The 14,815-nt window shown below is 41.2% G+C and overlaps 1 protein-coding gene across 2 annotated transcripts in view; it reads right to left on the bottom strand.

Moving 5' to 3' along the window:
* Positions 1-14,815, bottom strand: part of slc39a4 (solute carrier family 39 member 4) — a 55,175-nt gene that overhangs the window by 18,060 nt on the left and 22,300 nt on the right. For both annotated transcript variants that reach the window (XM_041183358.1, XM_041183357.1), the window contains exons 2-5: positions 13,348-13,653; positions 8,785-8,995; positions 5,349-5,515; positions 227-404 (exon numbers count right to left, since the gene is read on the bottom strand). In XM_041183358.1, coding sequence (XP_041039292.1) covers positions 227-404; positions 5,349-5,515; positions 8,785-8,995; positions 13,348-13,464 — 673 coding nt within the window. In that variant the 5' untranslated portion in view covers positions 13,465-13,653. The remainder of the gene's footprint in view (positions 1-226; positions 405-5,348; positions 5,516-8,784; positions 8,996-13,347; positions 13,654-14,815) is intronic.

Raw genomic sequence — 14,815 nt, 5'->3', positions numbered from 1 at the left:
TCCCACCCGACTGTCCAGCACCCCCTCAGTACCGCATTGCGGTGCCAGACTAGATTGTTTGCTCAGGTCTCTAGAGTGGGACTTGCAGCCACAACCCTCTGGCTCAAAGGTGAAAGAGTTACCACAGAGCCACAGCTGAGAACAAACAATCCAGATATAGAATCCAATATAGAACACTGATATTAGCATTTGCTGCAGATACACATCATATGCTGAAGAATCTTACTTTCAGCAACGGTCAGCTGAAATTTGTTATGTGTTGCAACTTGGTGGTTTCTGGTGCAGGCCTGGCTCAGAAGTTGCTGGATTAACGCAGGACTCAGCTGAACAAAGTCATGGCGGGAAATCGTTGCACTGATTGGAACGTGATAGATCGTCATTATTTCACTGGAGCTAAAGCATTTCTGCAAACAAAATGCAAGGGGAAAAAAGAGCATGTCAGTCCTTATTCTAAATTGAGTTTATAGGCTTCCTGTAATTGTTTGAGCAAGTTTGTGGAGAGCAGCCTTGAGGCAGCGACCCAACAAGGAGGGAATTTTTCATGACAGGTAAATGCGACTCATCGCATAGTAGTGCAGAAGTTGAGTTTTGCTAAAAAGGAGATATTCTGCAAAACCTTTTCACCTTGCACTCATCAGGACGGATGCAAAAATACCAAATTTCATACGAACAAGAAGCAGGAGTAGGCCATTCAGCCCCTCAGCCTACTCCGCCATTTAATAAGATCACGGCTGAACTGATAGTAACTTTAAATGTGCATCCTACCTTCCGCCAATAACGTATTACCCCCTTGCTTACCAAGAATCTATCCACCTCTGTCTTAAAAATATTCAAAGACTCTGCTTCCACCACCTTTTCAGGAAGAGAGTTCCAAAGATTCATGACCATCTGAGTGAAACAATCTTGCCTCATCTGTTTTAAATGGGTGACCCCTTATTTTTAAACAGTGACCCCCTAGCTCTAGATTCTCCCACAAAAGGAAACACCCTCTCCACGTCCACCCTGTCAAGACCCCTCAGGATCTTGTACGTTTCAATCAAGTCGCCTCTTACTCTTCTAAACCCTAGCCGATGCAAGCCTCGTCTGTCCAACCTTTCCTCATAAGATAACCCACCCATTCAAGGTATTAGTGTGGTACTCCTTCTCTGAACTGCTTCCAACACATTTACATCCTTCTTTAAATAAGGTGACCAATACTGTATACAGTAATCCAAATGTGGTCTCACCAATCTGTACAACTGAAGCATAACCTCCCTACTTTTGTATTCAATTCCCCTTGCAATAAATGATAACATTTTATTAGTTTTCCTAATTATTTGCTGTACATGCATACTAGCCTTTTGTGATTCATGCCACAGGACATCCAGATCCCTCTGCACCTCAGAGCTCTGAAATCTCTCACCATTTAGCTAATATGCTTCCCTTTTATTCTTCTTGCCAAAATGGACAATTTCACATCTTCCCACATTAAACTCCATCTGTTAGATCTTTGCCCATTCACTTAACCTATCTATATCTGATTTGGTAAGGTGCCACATCAAAGGTTATTACAGAAAATAAAAGTGCATGGTGATAAAAAAAGCAGAGTATTACTTAAATGGAGAACAGCTGCATAAGTCTGAGGTGCAGAGGGATCTAGGTGTTTTAGTACATGAGCCACAAAAAGTTAGTATGCAGGTACAACAAGTAATTAAGAAGGCTAATGGAATGCTATCCTTTATTAAGAGAGGGATTGAACATAAAAGTAAGGATGTTATGCTCCAGTTATATGGTGCATTGGTGAGACCGCACCTCAAAAAGTGTGCGCAGCTTTGGTCTCCTTATTTAAGGAAGGACGTAAATGCATTGGAGGCAGTTCAGAGGAGGTTTACTAGATTGATGCCTGGAATGAGTGGGTTACCTTATGAGGAAAGGTTGGACAGACTGGGCTTGTTTCCACTGGAGTTTAGAAGGGTGAGGGGTGATTTGATTGAAGTATACAAGATCCTGAACAGCCTTGACAAGTTGGACGTAGAAAGGGTGTTTCCTTTTGTGGGTGAGTCCAGAACCAGGGGGCACTGTTTTAAAATTAGGGGTTGCCCTTTTAGGACAGAAATGAGGAGAAATTTTTTTCTCTCATTGGGTTATGTGACTTTGGAACTCTGCCTCACAAGGCAGTGGAGGTGGGGTCATTGAATATTTTTAAGGCAGAGGGAGATAGATTCTTGTTCGGCAAGGGAATCAAAGGTTATTGGGGATAAATTGGAATGTGTAATTCGAAACACAAGAAGGTCAGCCGTGATCTTATTGAATGGTGGAGCAGGCTCAAGGGGCCGAATGATCTACTCCTGTTCCTATTTCTTATGTTCTTATTTTTGTAGCTTCCTTATGTCCTCTTCACAACTTATTTTCCTACCTACCTTTGTGTCATCAGCAAATTTGGCAACCATCCCTTCAATCTCTTCATCCAAGTCATTTATATAAATTGTAAATAGTTGAGGTCCCAGCACTGATCCCTGTGGCACGCCACTTGTTGCATCTTGCCAACCTGAAAAAGACCCATTTATGCCTACTTTCTGCTTCCTGTTATCTAGCCAATCTTCTATCCGTGTCAATATGTTACCACCTATACCATTTTCCGCAAAGGAAGCAACAACTTATACTGCATGAGAAAAGTGTGCTGATTGGTTAGCAAGTCGACTCTGATTGGCCAAGGAATTGCTATGGAGAATGCACCAGGGAACTATTGTCCCCTATGCTTTTTGGCATTCTTGTGTCTATCCTGATGAGTGCAACATGAAAAGCTTTGACAGCATGTTTCTTTTCAACAATACACAGGTGAATACCGTAAGAATATATGAGTTGACCATTCAGCCCCTCCAGTCTCTTCTGTCATTCCGTCAGCTCAGGGGTGATCAATATCAGAATGTTATCAAACCAGCTTGGTTCCAGAACCCTTGCTTCCCTTGCTTAACTTAAATCTATCAATCTCAGTTTTGACATTTTCAATTGAACACCAGTAACAACAACTTTTTTTGAGGAGAGAATTCCAGATTTGTATTACTCTCCATGTGAAGGAGTGTTTCTTGACATCATCTCTAAATGACTGAACTCAAACTTTAATGTTGAACCCCTTGTACTGTACTTATTCTGTGAGAGAAAGTAGTTTCTTTGTATTTACCCGATCGACTCCATTAACCAGTGGTTGCAGGGTTTATTTTTCTACCAGCTTCAGTATATTTATTGCACTGTTTATGGTGCCAGCCCTTTACCTCTCCAGATAAGGAAAACATTGACTGACATCTTTAATTTCTGAAATGCTATCTTAAGTTCATAAAATAATAAAACATTGTGCTGCCCTCTGGTTAGTTCATCCGCCACTGGTTGCTGACTCAAGCCAAATTCTCCATGTAACATAATAAAGCTTGATACAGACTACATTGTAAATTGCAGTACTGTTTGCCCCTTGAACCTAAGGGGCCTGAAATTTCTCTTAGCTTACATGGAACAGAATGTATTAAGCGTGAGTTAATTTTTTTCTTCCTGCTTTTAAAAATGAGCTCTACCTCTGTACTCTGTTCCCTCACTGCAGGATTAGAGGTGTGCTTGCTTTTGCACAATCAGATTATACCTACCCTGATGCAGTTTACTAAGCTGCTGTCTGTTTCTTAAACAGCCCAGATGAATGAAAGAAACAGAGTTAACATTTTAAGTCCGATATAACCCTTCTTCAGAACTGAAGAGAGGTAGAAATGTGATGGGATAAAATCAAAATACTGCGGATGCTGGAAATCTGAAATAAAAACTGAAAATGCTGCAAAAACTCAGCAGGTCTGGCAGCATCGGTGGAGAGAGAAACAGAGTTAATGTTTCGAGTCCGTATGACTCTTCAGAGAAATGCGATGGGTTTAATGCTGTTGACAAAAGGGGAAGCAGCAGGTGGAACAGAAGAGAAAGGTCAGTGATAGGTTAGAGAGCAGGAGAGATTAAATGATGAAGATGTAATGGAATACAAGGCAAAGAGTGACAATGGTAGCATTAAAGACACAAAGCATTAGTACAGAGTAGGTGTTAATAGCAGAATAAAAGTTAGTGCTGTCTGAAAGCAAAAAACATGAGAACAAGATACAGACTGGCATTTGGGGGGGGGGGTAAATAATCAAAATGGAGGACAAAGTTCATGATCTGAAGTTGTTGGATTCAATGTTCAGTCCAGAACGGTGTTAAGTGCCTAATCAGAAGATGGGGTGCTGTTCCTTCAGCTTGCGTTCGGCTTCACTAGAACATTGTAGCAGGCCGAGGACAGAAATGTGAGCGTGAGAGCAAGTTGGTGAATTAAAATGGTAAGTGACAGGAAGGTGCCAGGGTCATGCTTACAGACTGAGCAAAGATGTTCCACAAAGCGGTCACCTAGTCTGCGTTTGGTCTCCCAAATGTAGAGGAGACTCCATTATTGTGAGCAGTGACCACAGTAGAGTGGCACGTTCTGTTTTTACTTCATATTTCCAGCATCCACAGTACTTTGCTTTTATTTCAGATGAATGAAACTTTACCCACACTGCTGTGTAGCGTACCTTTAAAACTTAGGTTGAGGTAAAACTAGGAAACTGAATGGAGGTAATTTTTAAATATCAGCAGCAAGCTGGTGGGTCAGATCACATGCCAGTTGGAGAAATAACCCCCAAACCCTTTGGTTGTTGCAAACTTTTAAATTTTTTTGAAACAAGATGTACCGATAAATGCAATAATGAGATAAGTGAGCATGTTCTAAGAAATGCAAGGTTTTGTTTAAAAATGGCAAATCAAAGTTATGGAAGGCCTGTTCAAATTCAGTAATCGTGATGGCAATATCCTTTGAATTTACATTAGTGGTGGCTGGCTCGTTCAGTAATACATTAAAATGAATCTGTACACTAACATAAGCAATGACTGCTTACTACAGCAATCTTTGTTCTGAGACCAGTGAGTACATCATAGAGAGCAGCAAGCTATGTATATTCACTATCTTTCCCCTTGCATAGAGCTCATTTGATGTCTACATAAGCAATTCCAGCAGAGTGGATAGTGATCGGAGTGAAAATACTGACTAAATTTTCTTCTCCTCAACCTTGGGACATGGGGTAAATGTAGCACCCCTTAGTCACTGCCTTGGCTCAGGTCTTGTCAGATATTAAAACTGGAACTTTCTTGGTCCACATATCTCATGTACTGAGTAGGTAACCCAGGGGCAGCTGAGTGACCCTGATATGCCTGATTTCAAAGAAATGTGGAATCAACCCACTGAACCCTGAAACAGCTTGTTCTAGGTTTCCTGACTGACCTGTAATAGTAATTGATAAAGAGAATGATTTAAAGGAGTGTAACATTACCATGCCCCAGCTATTGGTGGTCATGTTGGCATCCTCCTTCCCCAGACTTTTAGATGGCACATTCTTGTGATCCTGCTCATCATGGTGCTCATGCTCGTGGTCATGAGCCGCAGAAACCTCATCTTTATTCTGAGACAGACCAATTTTATTCATCAAGTCTTCAAGATCTGAAATGAAAGAAAGAAAGACTTGCATTTATATAGCAGCTTCCACACCTCTTAAAGCACGTTGTTTTTTTTTCTTCATTTCTTTTATGGCCAGCATTTGTTGCCCATCCCTAATTGCCCTTGAACTGACCTTTCTAGGTCACTTCAGAGGGCAGTTAAGAGTCAACCACATTGCTGTGGGCCTGGAGTCACATGTAGGCCAGATCAGGTGAGGTTGGCAGATTTCCTTCCCTAAAGGACAGTAGTGAACCAGATGGGTTTTTACAACAATTGATGATAGTTTCATGGTCACCATTACTGAGACTAGCTTTATATTCCAGATTTATTAACCGTGGTGGAGATTTGAACCTATGTCCCCATTAGCCTGGGTGTCTGGGTTTCTAGTCCAGTGATATTACCACTATGCCACCACCTCCCCCATTCAATTTTACCTGATGTAATCATAAAAGCATAAGAAAAAGCAGGATTAGGCTATTCAGCACCTCACACCTGCTCTTCCAATTAAATGATATGCCTCAACTACCTCAACTTCACCTCCCACACTATCTACATATCCCTTGTTCCCATATCCCTAATAATAGACTCTAGCATTTTCCCTACTACTGATGTGAGGCTATCTAGCCCATAGTTCTCTGTTTTTGCTTTCTTGAATAACAAGATTAAATTTTCTACTTTCCAATCTGTGGGGACCATTCTAAATCTAGAGAAATCTGGAAGATCAACATCAGTGCAACCACTACCTCTGCAGCAACCTCTTGTAAAACCCTAGGATGTTATTATCAGGCCAGAGAATTTGTCAGCTTTTATTCCCATTACTTCCTCTAGTACCACCTTTAAATATTAATTTCTCACTAGCATCTTTGTTCCCTAAGTTTTTCAGAATGATTTTTATGTCTTTTTTTAAAAAAAAAAATTTTTCATGGGTTATGGGCATCATTGGCTAGGCCACCATTTATTGCCCGTTCATAATTGCCCTTGAGAAGGTGTTGGTGAGCCACCTTCATGAACCAATGCAGTCCATGTGTTGTAGGTACACCCACAGTGCTGTTCGGGAGGGAGTTCCAGGACTTTTCCCCAGCGACAGTGAAGGAACGGTGATATATTTCCAAGTCAGGATGGTGAGTGGCTTAGAGGGGAACTTGCAGACGTGGTGGTGCTCCCTTGTGTCTGCTACCCTTGTCCTTCTAGGTGGTAGAGGTTTGGAAGGTGCTGTCGCAAGAGGCTTGATGAGTTGCTTCAGTGCACCTCGTAGATGGTACACACTGCGGTCACTGTGTGTCAGTTGTGGAGGGAGTAAATGTTGAAGGTGGGGGATGGGGTGCCAATCAAGCGAGCTGCTTTGTCATGGATGGTGTCGAGGTTTTTGAGTGTTGTTGGAGCTGCATTCATCCAGGTGAGTGGCAGGTATTCATCATGCGGTGATGACAGATACAAAATATGTCCTTGTTCCCTGTTATAATTTCTCTTGCTTCCTCCTGTAGGCGAGCCATGTTTACTTTTACTAACGTCTTCCCTTTAACATACCTATGTACAATCTGCTTTTATGTCTCTTGCTAGGCAAAATGTAATGTAGGAAATGTGGCAATCAAAATTGTAAAAAGCAAGGTCCAAAACCAATAACAAGATAAAGGATCAAATAAACATTTTAGTGATGAGTTTTCCAGGTAATTCTGTTCTTGTTTTGGATTTCCAGCATCCGCAGTTTTTTTGTTTTTAACATTTTAGTGATGTTGGTTGAGGGCTAAGTATTGAACAGGATAAGAAATGTCAATGTATTATTTAAGGAACTGGGAATGGAAGTCGATGCTAAATAATGAAACCATGGCACTTAGAAATGGTTGGACATCTTAACCATTTAATTTTGAATGTATCGCTACTCCAGTTATGTATCAATATAATTACAGCATGCATCTAGAGGACCAAATGTTTTAACTTTGCAAATCAATTTTTACTTGCAAATAGAAGTCATATTATCCCCCGAAAAAGGAACTTCTTTATCTCAAAATTCCAACACCTCCCATCAGATTAGAGATGGGAAACAAATGCTGGACTTGCCAGTGATGCTCATATCCCATGAATGAATAAAGAGAAAGCTCAGCAAAATGAGGGGAGTGTATCATCCCTGAAAAGATTTCTGTAGGCAGCCAATGGAATAGCTTCAACTGAGCCAGGTATAATGCACAGTTTTAACTAGGCTGTCCCATCCTCCCCCATTCTCATTCCCCTTCCCTTCAAATGGCAGCCAAGTCACAGTAGTCAGAATACCACTTGCAGATGGTTTAACTTATATAATTCTAAAATCTTGCAGCATAGAAGAAGGTCCTTCATCTCATTGTGCCTATGCTGGCTCTTTGTCTCCCAGACCCCTGTTGTTTCACCCTCCAAATGTTTCATTTTTGATTATTTATCCTATATTCCTTTTTAAATGTTATTGTTGAACTTTTTTTGCTTACTCTTATTTGTGTTACATTTTCAAAATCAATGATTCTACTGCCAAATGGAGAATATAATTTCAGTGCTACTGAATTTAGTTAATCATAAAACATTGGAAATTAATTTTAGTTCTCTTGACCAGAGAGTACCAGTATACGTGTCAGAAACTCTCAAGCCTGGTATAGCACAACTGAAATAGGAGTCAACAGAAAACAAAATAGAGGGAAGGTTAAACAAAAGCAGGAAAGTTGCGAAGGAAGTTAAGAGCCCGAAATATCAGACACAATTTTAAACCTGCCTGCCCGTCAAGAACAGATTGGGTAGGTGGTTAAAATGACTACCCGCTGTGCACTTGCTGCATCAACGAGACAGCCATATTAATTGCCAGGCTTTTAGCAGCACCAGGCCATCGCCAATATTTAAATGTTCGAGGTCAATTATGTCATTTGGACCCCAACATGATTTTAACTGCCCATCACAGTTTCCTTGTGAGTCAGGAGGAGGAGCAGTGCCTCTTTAAACTCAGCAAGAAAGCTGGGCCTCCCCTATCATTGACCGCATTGGCCTCCCAAACCCATTCCTACCACTTAGCTTAAGCCGCACACCCCTCCCCTTCGTCTCAAAGACCACCTCCTGTCATGCAAAATTCTGTTCTCAGCCACCTGCTACCTCATCATTGAGAGACTTCGCCCTGCGAAATGCCCATGAGGCCCAGTGGCCTTTAATGCTCCAAATTCCACTTATGATGGCACTTTTTGGTCATTTTCCCATCCTCATGCACCAATCCCACTCTCACTGATAACTAACCAAAAGCTGAATGGAGACATTGTCCTCACCTGCTCTGGTGATGTTTGCCAAGTCATTATGGTACATGTGAAAGATAAAGTCGAGAAAGTATTCCGGGCCTGGCAATAAGTATTGGAGTATACAGTCTCCTCGAAGCACATGGTAAAGCACAATAGCGGAAAAGTGACTGAGGTCATCTTCGGTCATTCCATTAGAACCCAGATCAGACTCGCCTAAGATTTGAGTCACATTGACACAGGGCTGCAGTTAGAAAGAAATTAATTAACTAACATAACTAGTACCTAACAATTCTGGTAACCATTTTATTTCTATGCTAGTCTCATATCACCAAATTCTGCCTTAGTCCATCATTATGTTCTGGTGTGAATCAAAAACATGTTCTCTGCATTTCGATAACTCAGCAATCAAGTCTGGAAACAAGATGGGGACAGTATAGCGAGGGAGGATTGACACTGTTCTCTGTAGCAAAGAGTGAGAGTCCAGAAGGCTGTGTTCCCTGCCCAGTGCTGGAGTTCAGGACATCTGCTCACGACTGGAGAGGAACTTGCAGTGGGAGGGCAAGGATCCAGTTATCATGGTCCATGTAGGTACCAATGACATAGGTAGAATTAGGAATGTATGAGGAGCTAGGCACTAAATTGAAAAGCAGAACCTCAAAGGTAATAATCTGGGATATTACGTAAGTCATGTACAAATTGTCATAGGGCAAATAAGACGAGAGAAATTAATGTGTGGCTGAAAAATTTTTGTGAGAGAAGTAGGTTCCGGTACGTGGGGCACTGGCACCGGTATTGGGGAAAGTGGGATCAGTATCATTGGGACGGTCTACACCTGAACCGAGCTGGGATTGGTGTTCTAGTGAGCCACATAACTAGGAAAGTAGGGAGGGGTTAAAACTAATTAGTGGAAGCAAGGGATCAAATTTGGGAAGATGTGGTAAACCAAAGAGTAGGGACAAGACAAGAGAGAAAGGTATTACTGTGGGAAATGATAAACAGAACATGACAGGAGGGTTCGAGAATAAAAATCTAAGAGTAAAATAGCAGGTACCGCTAGAGGTTACAAAAATAATAAAAGGACAAAACTAAAGGCTCTGTATCTTAATGCACAGACATTTGAAACAAAACAGATGAACTGATAACATAATTAGAAATCAATAAGTATGATCTGATAGCCATTACAGAGACATGGCTGCAAGGTAACATAGGTTGGGACCTGAATATTGAAGGATATGTGACATTTAGGAAGGACAGGAAGCTAGGAAAAGGTGGAGGAGTGGCTCTGCTAATTAATGACGGTATTAACACATTAGAGAGGGATGACCTAAGTTTGGAAAACCAGGATGTAGAAATGGTGTGGGTTGAGATGAGAAATGAAAAAGGCAGGAAGTCACTTGTGGGAGTGGTGTACAGGGCCCCTAATTGTAACTACATAGTAGGACAGAGTATAAAAGAAGAGATAATGGGAGCTTGTCAGAAAGATATGGCAATAATTATGGGCATTTTAATCTACATATAGACTGGAAAAATCATATGGGAAAAGATAGCCTAGATGAGGAATTCATAGAATGTTTTCAGGATAGTTTCTTAGAATTGCACATTCTGGTACCAAACAGAGAGCAGGCTATACTAGACCTGGTGTTGTGCAGTGAGATAAGATTAATTGATAACCTCATAGTGAAGGCACCCCTGGGTAACAGCGATCATAATATGATTGAATTTTACATTCAGTTTGAGGGAGAAAAGAGTGGGTCCAGGACTAGTATCTTAAACTTAAGTAAGAGCAATTAAGTGGGAATTAAACTAGCAAAGGAGGTTAAGAGATAGGTCAATAGAGATGTAGTGGTAGACATTTGAAGGGATATTTCAGAATACACAGAATAGATACATTCCAATGAGAAAGCTAATAGAATATTATCATTTATTACCAGGGAATTGAATATAAAAGTAGGGAGATTATGCTTCAGTTGTACAGGAAATTGGTGAGACCGCACTCAAATACTGTGTGCAGTTTTTGTCTCCTTATTTAAGGAAGAAAGTAAACACATTGGAGGTGGTTCAAAGGAGGTTTACTAGATTGATACCTGGAATGAGTTGTCTTAGGAGGAAAGGTTGGACAGACTGGGCTTGTTTCCACTGGAGTTTTAGGGGTCGCCCTTTTAAGACAGAGATGAGGAGAAATGTTTTCTCTCAGAGTCTTGTGCAACTTTGGAATTATCTGCCTCAGAAGGTTGTGGAGGTGGGGTCATTGAATATTTTTAAGGTAGAAGTAGATAGATTTTTGTTAGGCAAGGGAATCAAAGGTTATCGGGGTTAAATGGGAACGTGGAAATCAAAACACAAGAAGATCAGCCATGATCTTATTGAATGGCAGAGCAGGCTCAAGGGGCTGAATGGTCTACTCCTGTTCCTATTTCTTATGTTCTTATGACACTGGTGAGACCACATTGGGAGTACAGTATTCATCTCATTATTTAAGGTAGGATATAAATGCATTAGAAGCAGTTCAAAGAAGGTTTACTAAACTAATACCAGGAATGGGCAGGTAGTTTTATGAGGAAAGATTGGACAGGCTAGGCTCGTATCGGCTGGAGTTCAGAAGAGTTAGAGGTGACTTGATTGAAACATATAAGATCCTGAGAGGTCTTGAAAGGGTGGACGTGAAGACACCGCAAGCATGACCCAGACCTCCCTGTCCCTTGCCATTTCAACACACCACCCTGCTCTCATGCCCACATGTCTGTCCTTGGCCTGCTGCAGTGTCCCAGTGAAGCTCAAGGCAAACTGGAGGAACAGCACCTCATCTTCCGACTAGGCACTTTACAGCCTTCCGGACTTAACATTGAGTTCAACAACTTCAGATCATGAACTCTCTCCTCCATCCTCACCCCTTTTTGATCCCCTTTTTTCAAATATTTATTTTTTAATTTTCATATATATCTTTTTTTCCCACCTATTTTTATTATCATTTTTAAAATTTATTTCCATTCATTGTTTTACCCCCACCTTTTAACCTATTTTGATCTTTTTTCCCACACCATCCCCTCCCCCCACTCCCACTAGGGTTATCTGTCAATTGCTCATTCTGCTTTCTACTCTTAATGTCACCATTCGCACCTCCTTAGCCAGAATCAACACCCCTTTGATTTTTGTTTATGACATCTTTTGCAATCTCTCCTTTGCCTCCACCTATCACTGGCCTTCTATCCAGCTTCACCTGTCCCACCCCCCTTAAACAGTATATATTTCACCACATTTTTACTTCTCTTTAGTTCTGAAGAAGAGTCATACGGACACGAAACATTAACTCTCTCTTTCTCTCCACAGATGCTGTCAGACCTGCTGAGTTTCCTCAAGCAATTTTTGTTTTTGTTTCAGATTTCCAGCGTCTGCAGTATTTTGCTTTTATTTTATGGACGTGAAGAGAATGTTTCCTCTTTTGGGAGAATCTAGAACTAGGGGTCACTTTAAAAGTAAGGAGGTCGCTCATTTATGACAGATGAAAAGAATTTTTTTTCTCTCAGAGGGTAATGAGTCTTTGGAACTCCTTTCCTCAAAAGGCGGTGGAAGCAGAGGCCAGAATTTTCATCGTCCTGTCACGGTGGGGAGGGGGCCGTAAAAATATGGCGAGCCATTCTAAACTCCATCGACTCCGGCAGGAACGTAAAATCGCGCTGCCATTAAATTCCGCCCAGACTCCTTGAATGTTTTCAAGGTAGAGGTAGATAGATTCTTGATAAACAAGGGATGTGAAGGATTATTGGGGGTAGGTGGGAGGTTGCAGGCAGGTCAGCCACGATCTTATTCAATGACGGAGCAGCCATGAAGGGCCGAGTGACCTACTCCTGCTCCTAACTCATGTATCCGTATGTAATTTAACTCAAGCTGTATGATGTTGTAATCATTTTCCACACACTGCTTTACAGTTGTGAAACACATGCTCGGCACTGACCAATTAGATTAGGTGAAGACAGGTAGGAGGAGCCTTGTGTAGAATACAAAGACCAGCACAGACAAGATGAGCCAAATAGTTTGTTTCTGTGCTGCATGTTCTATGTAATACTATGTAAAATGTCTTGCCTTATGCCTATGGTCTGCAGGGACTGACAAAGCCTTGCAGTAATGGAAGTGATTGTTCCCTTGCTGTAATCTTGCCTCAATTTGTGTTGGTCAATGATCTCCTGAAATTATCTTAATGCTTTACTGGTTGTTTAATTAATCAATCATTTAAGGTTCTAAGTTGGTTCATACAAAGTGCAGCCCTGCTAATGATTTTAGTGCGGTATAGTGTTCAAGGTTATGCTGACATTAACTGATTAGGTTTTTAAAAATTCTTTTATGGGATGTGGGCGTCACTGGCTAGGCCAACATTTATTGCCCACCCCTAATTGCCCATTGAAAGGTTGTGGGGAGCTGTCTTATTGAACAGCTGCAGTCCATGTGGTGGAGGTACACCCACAGTCCTGTTAGGGAGGAAGTTCCTGGATTTTGACCCAGCGACAGTGAAAGAACGGCGATATAGCTCTCAGTCAGGATGGTGAGTGGCTTGGAGGAGAGAAATAGAAAAGGCACCAAGCGCCAATCACAACTCACCTGATCATTGGCCACTGCCAGATAGTTCCTCTGTATTGCCTCCAGTACCTTCTCCACTACCTCTTCTACTGGGTGATGGGTGGAGTCAGGGATTTGGTTAATGTTACCTTTCATCATCAGGCTCTCTGTGAATGCCAGTGTTGCTTTGTCCCACCTTCCAGACTGTATGACCTTGCACACTTTATGTGGGTTGCTCAGGAAAAGCAGCAGTCCGGGAGTGATTCGGAAAAAGTCAACGGACGTCAGTGTTTTGGTGTCATTCCTGTTCTTCTTGACGAGTTCAAAAAAATCGTCTACCGAGAAACACTGATTAGGAGAAAAAAGGGAAGAGACTTGTAAACAAGGAAAAAACTGACAAGTTTCTTTACTAAAGAAGATACTGTCATCTGCCATGATGTGTGTGTATTTGCAATTATGTCTATATATAAGTGCATGTATCCATCTGTCTGTATTTGTCCATGTATTTCCGTATGTGAACTTGCATACCTGTGTATTTGTTTACATATGTGCATTTGTATACGTGTGCATATTTTTATGTGCATTTGTATATATTTGTGTCCATGCGTTTATATATTTGTGCATATTTCCATATTCTGTTATCATTGTTGTGGATCTTAGCTTCGGGTGTCTTTGGTCAGGATCAGCAGACACTGCTGCAAGTAAGGCTGTTGGTATTGAACATCCTTATAACCATATACAGGACAAGATTTAGCAAGAGGCTTCACGTAGAACTTACCATCAGCGTGCCCTATTGTCATGTGATCTTACATCACCGATCATTTAGACTGCTCTATTTTTTTTTCATTCGTTCATGGGATGTGGGCATCACTGGCTAGGCCAGTGTTTATTGCCTGTCCCTAATTGCCCTTGTTCACAGGGTATTTAAGAGTCAACCCCATTGCTGTGTGTCTGGAGTCACATGTAGGCCAGACTAGGTAAGGACAGCAGATTTCCTTCCCTAAAGAACATTAGTGGACCAGATGGGTTTTTACAACAATTGAAAATGGTTTCATGGTCATCATTAGACTTTTAATTCCAGATTTTTATTGAATTCAGATTTCACCATCTGCCATGGCAGGATTCAAATCCGGGTCCCCAGAGCATTACCCTGTGTCTCTAGATTACTCGTCCAGTGACACAACCACTACACCATCGCCTCCCCCTTTGTTAATATTTACATATTAACAAAGGGTTAATATCCTTTGCACATAAGTGGTTTGTGTTTTGTCACAAAAGTATAATAATTCTCATAATATTATTGTGATTTATTGGAACAGTAGGTTAATAGCGGGGTTTGGATAGTTTATGTGTGTGTGTTGGAGGGGGCTTAACTGAATTGGAGACAGCTGGTAGGCTTTGACTCATCAAAAGAAGCTAGGTTTGAAATGCTAAATATGTAAACAGGGCTGAAGTTTTAGGATAAAAACAAAAAACTGCGGATGCTGGAAATCCAAAACAAAAACAGAAT

The sequence above is a fragment of the Carcharodon carcharias genome, chromosome 3, assembly GCF_017639515.1.
Source record: "Carcharodon carcharias isolate sCarCar2 chromosome 3, sCarCar2.pri, whole genome shotgun sequence".
Classification (NCBI taxonomy): Eukaryota; Metazoa; Chordata; class Chondrichthyes; order Lamniformes; family Lamnidae; genus Carcharodon; species Carcharodon carcharias.
This window is presented reverse-complemented; position numbering and strand designations above follow the sequence as displayed.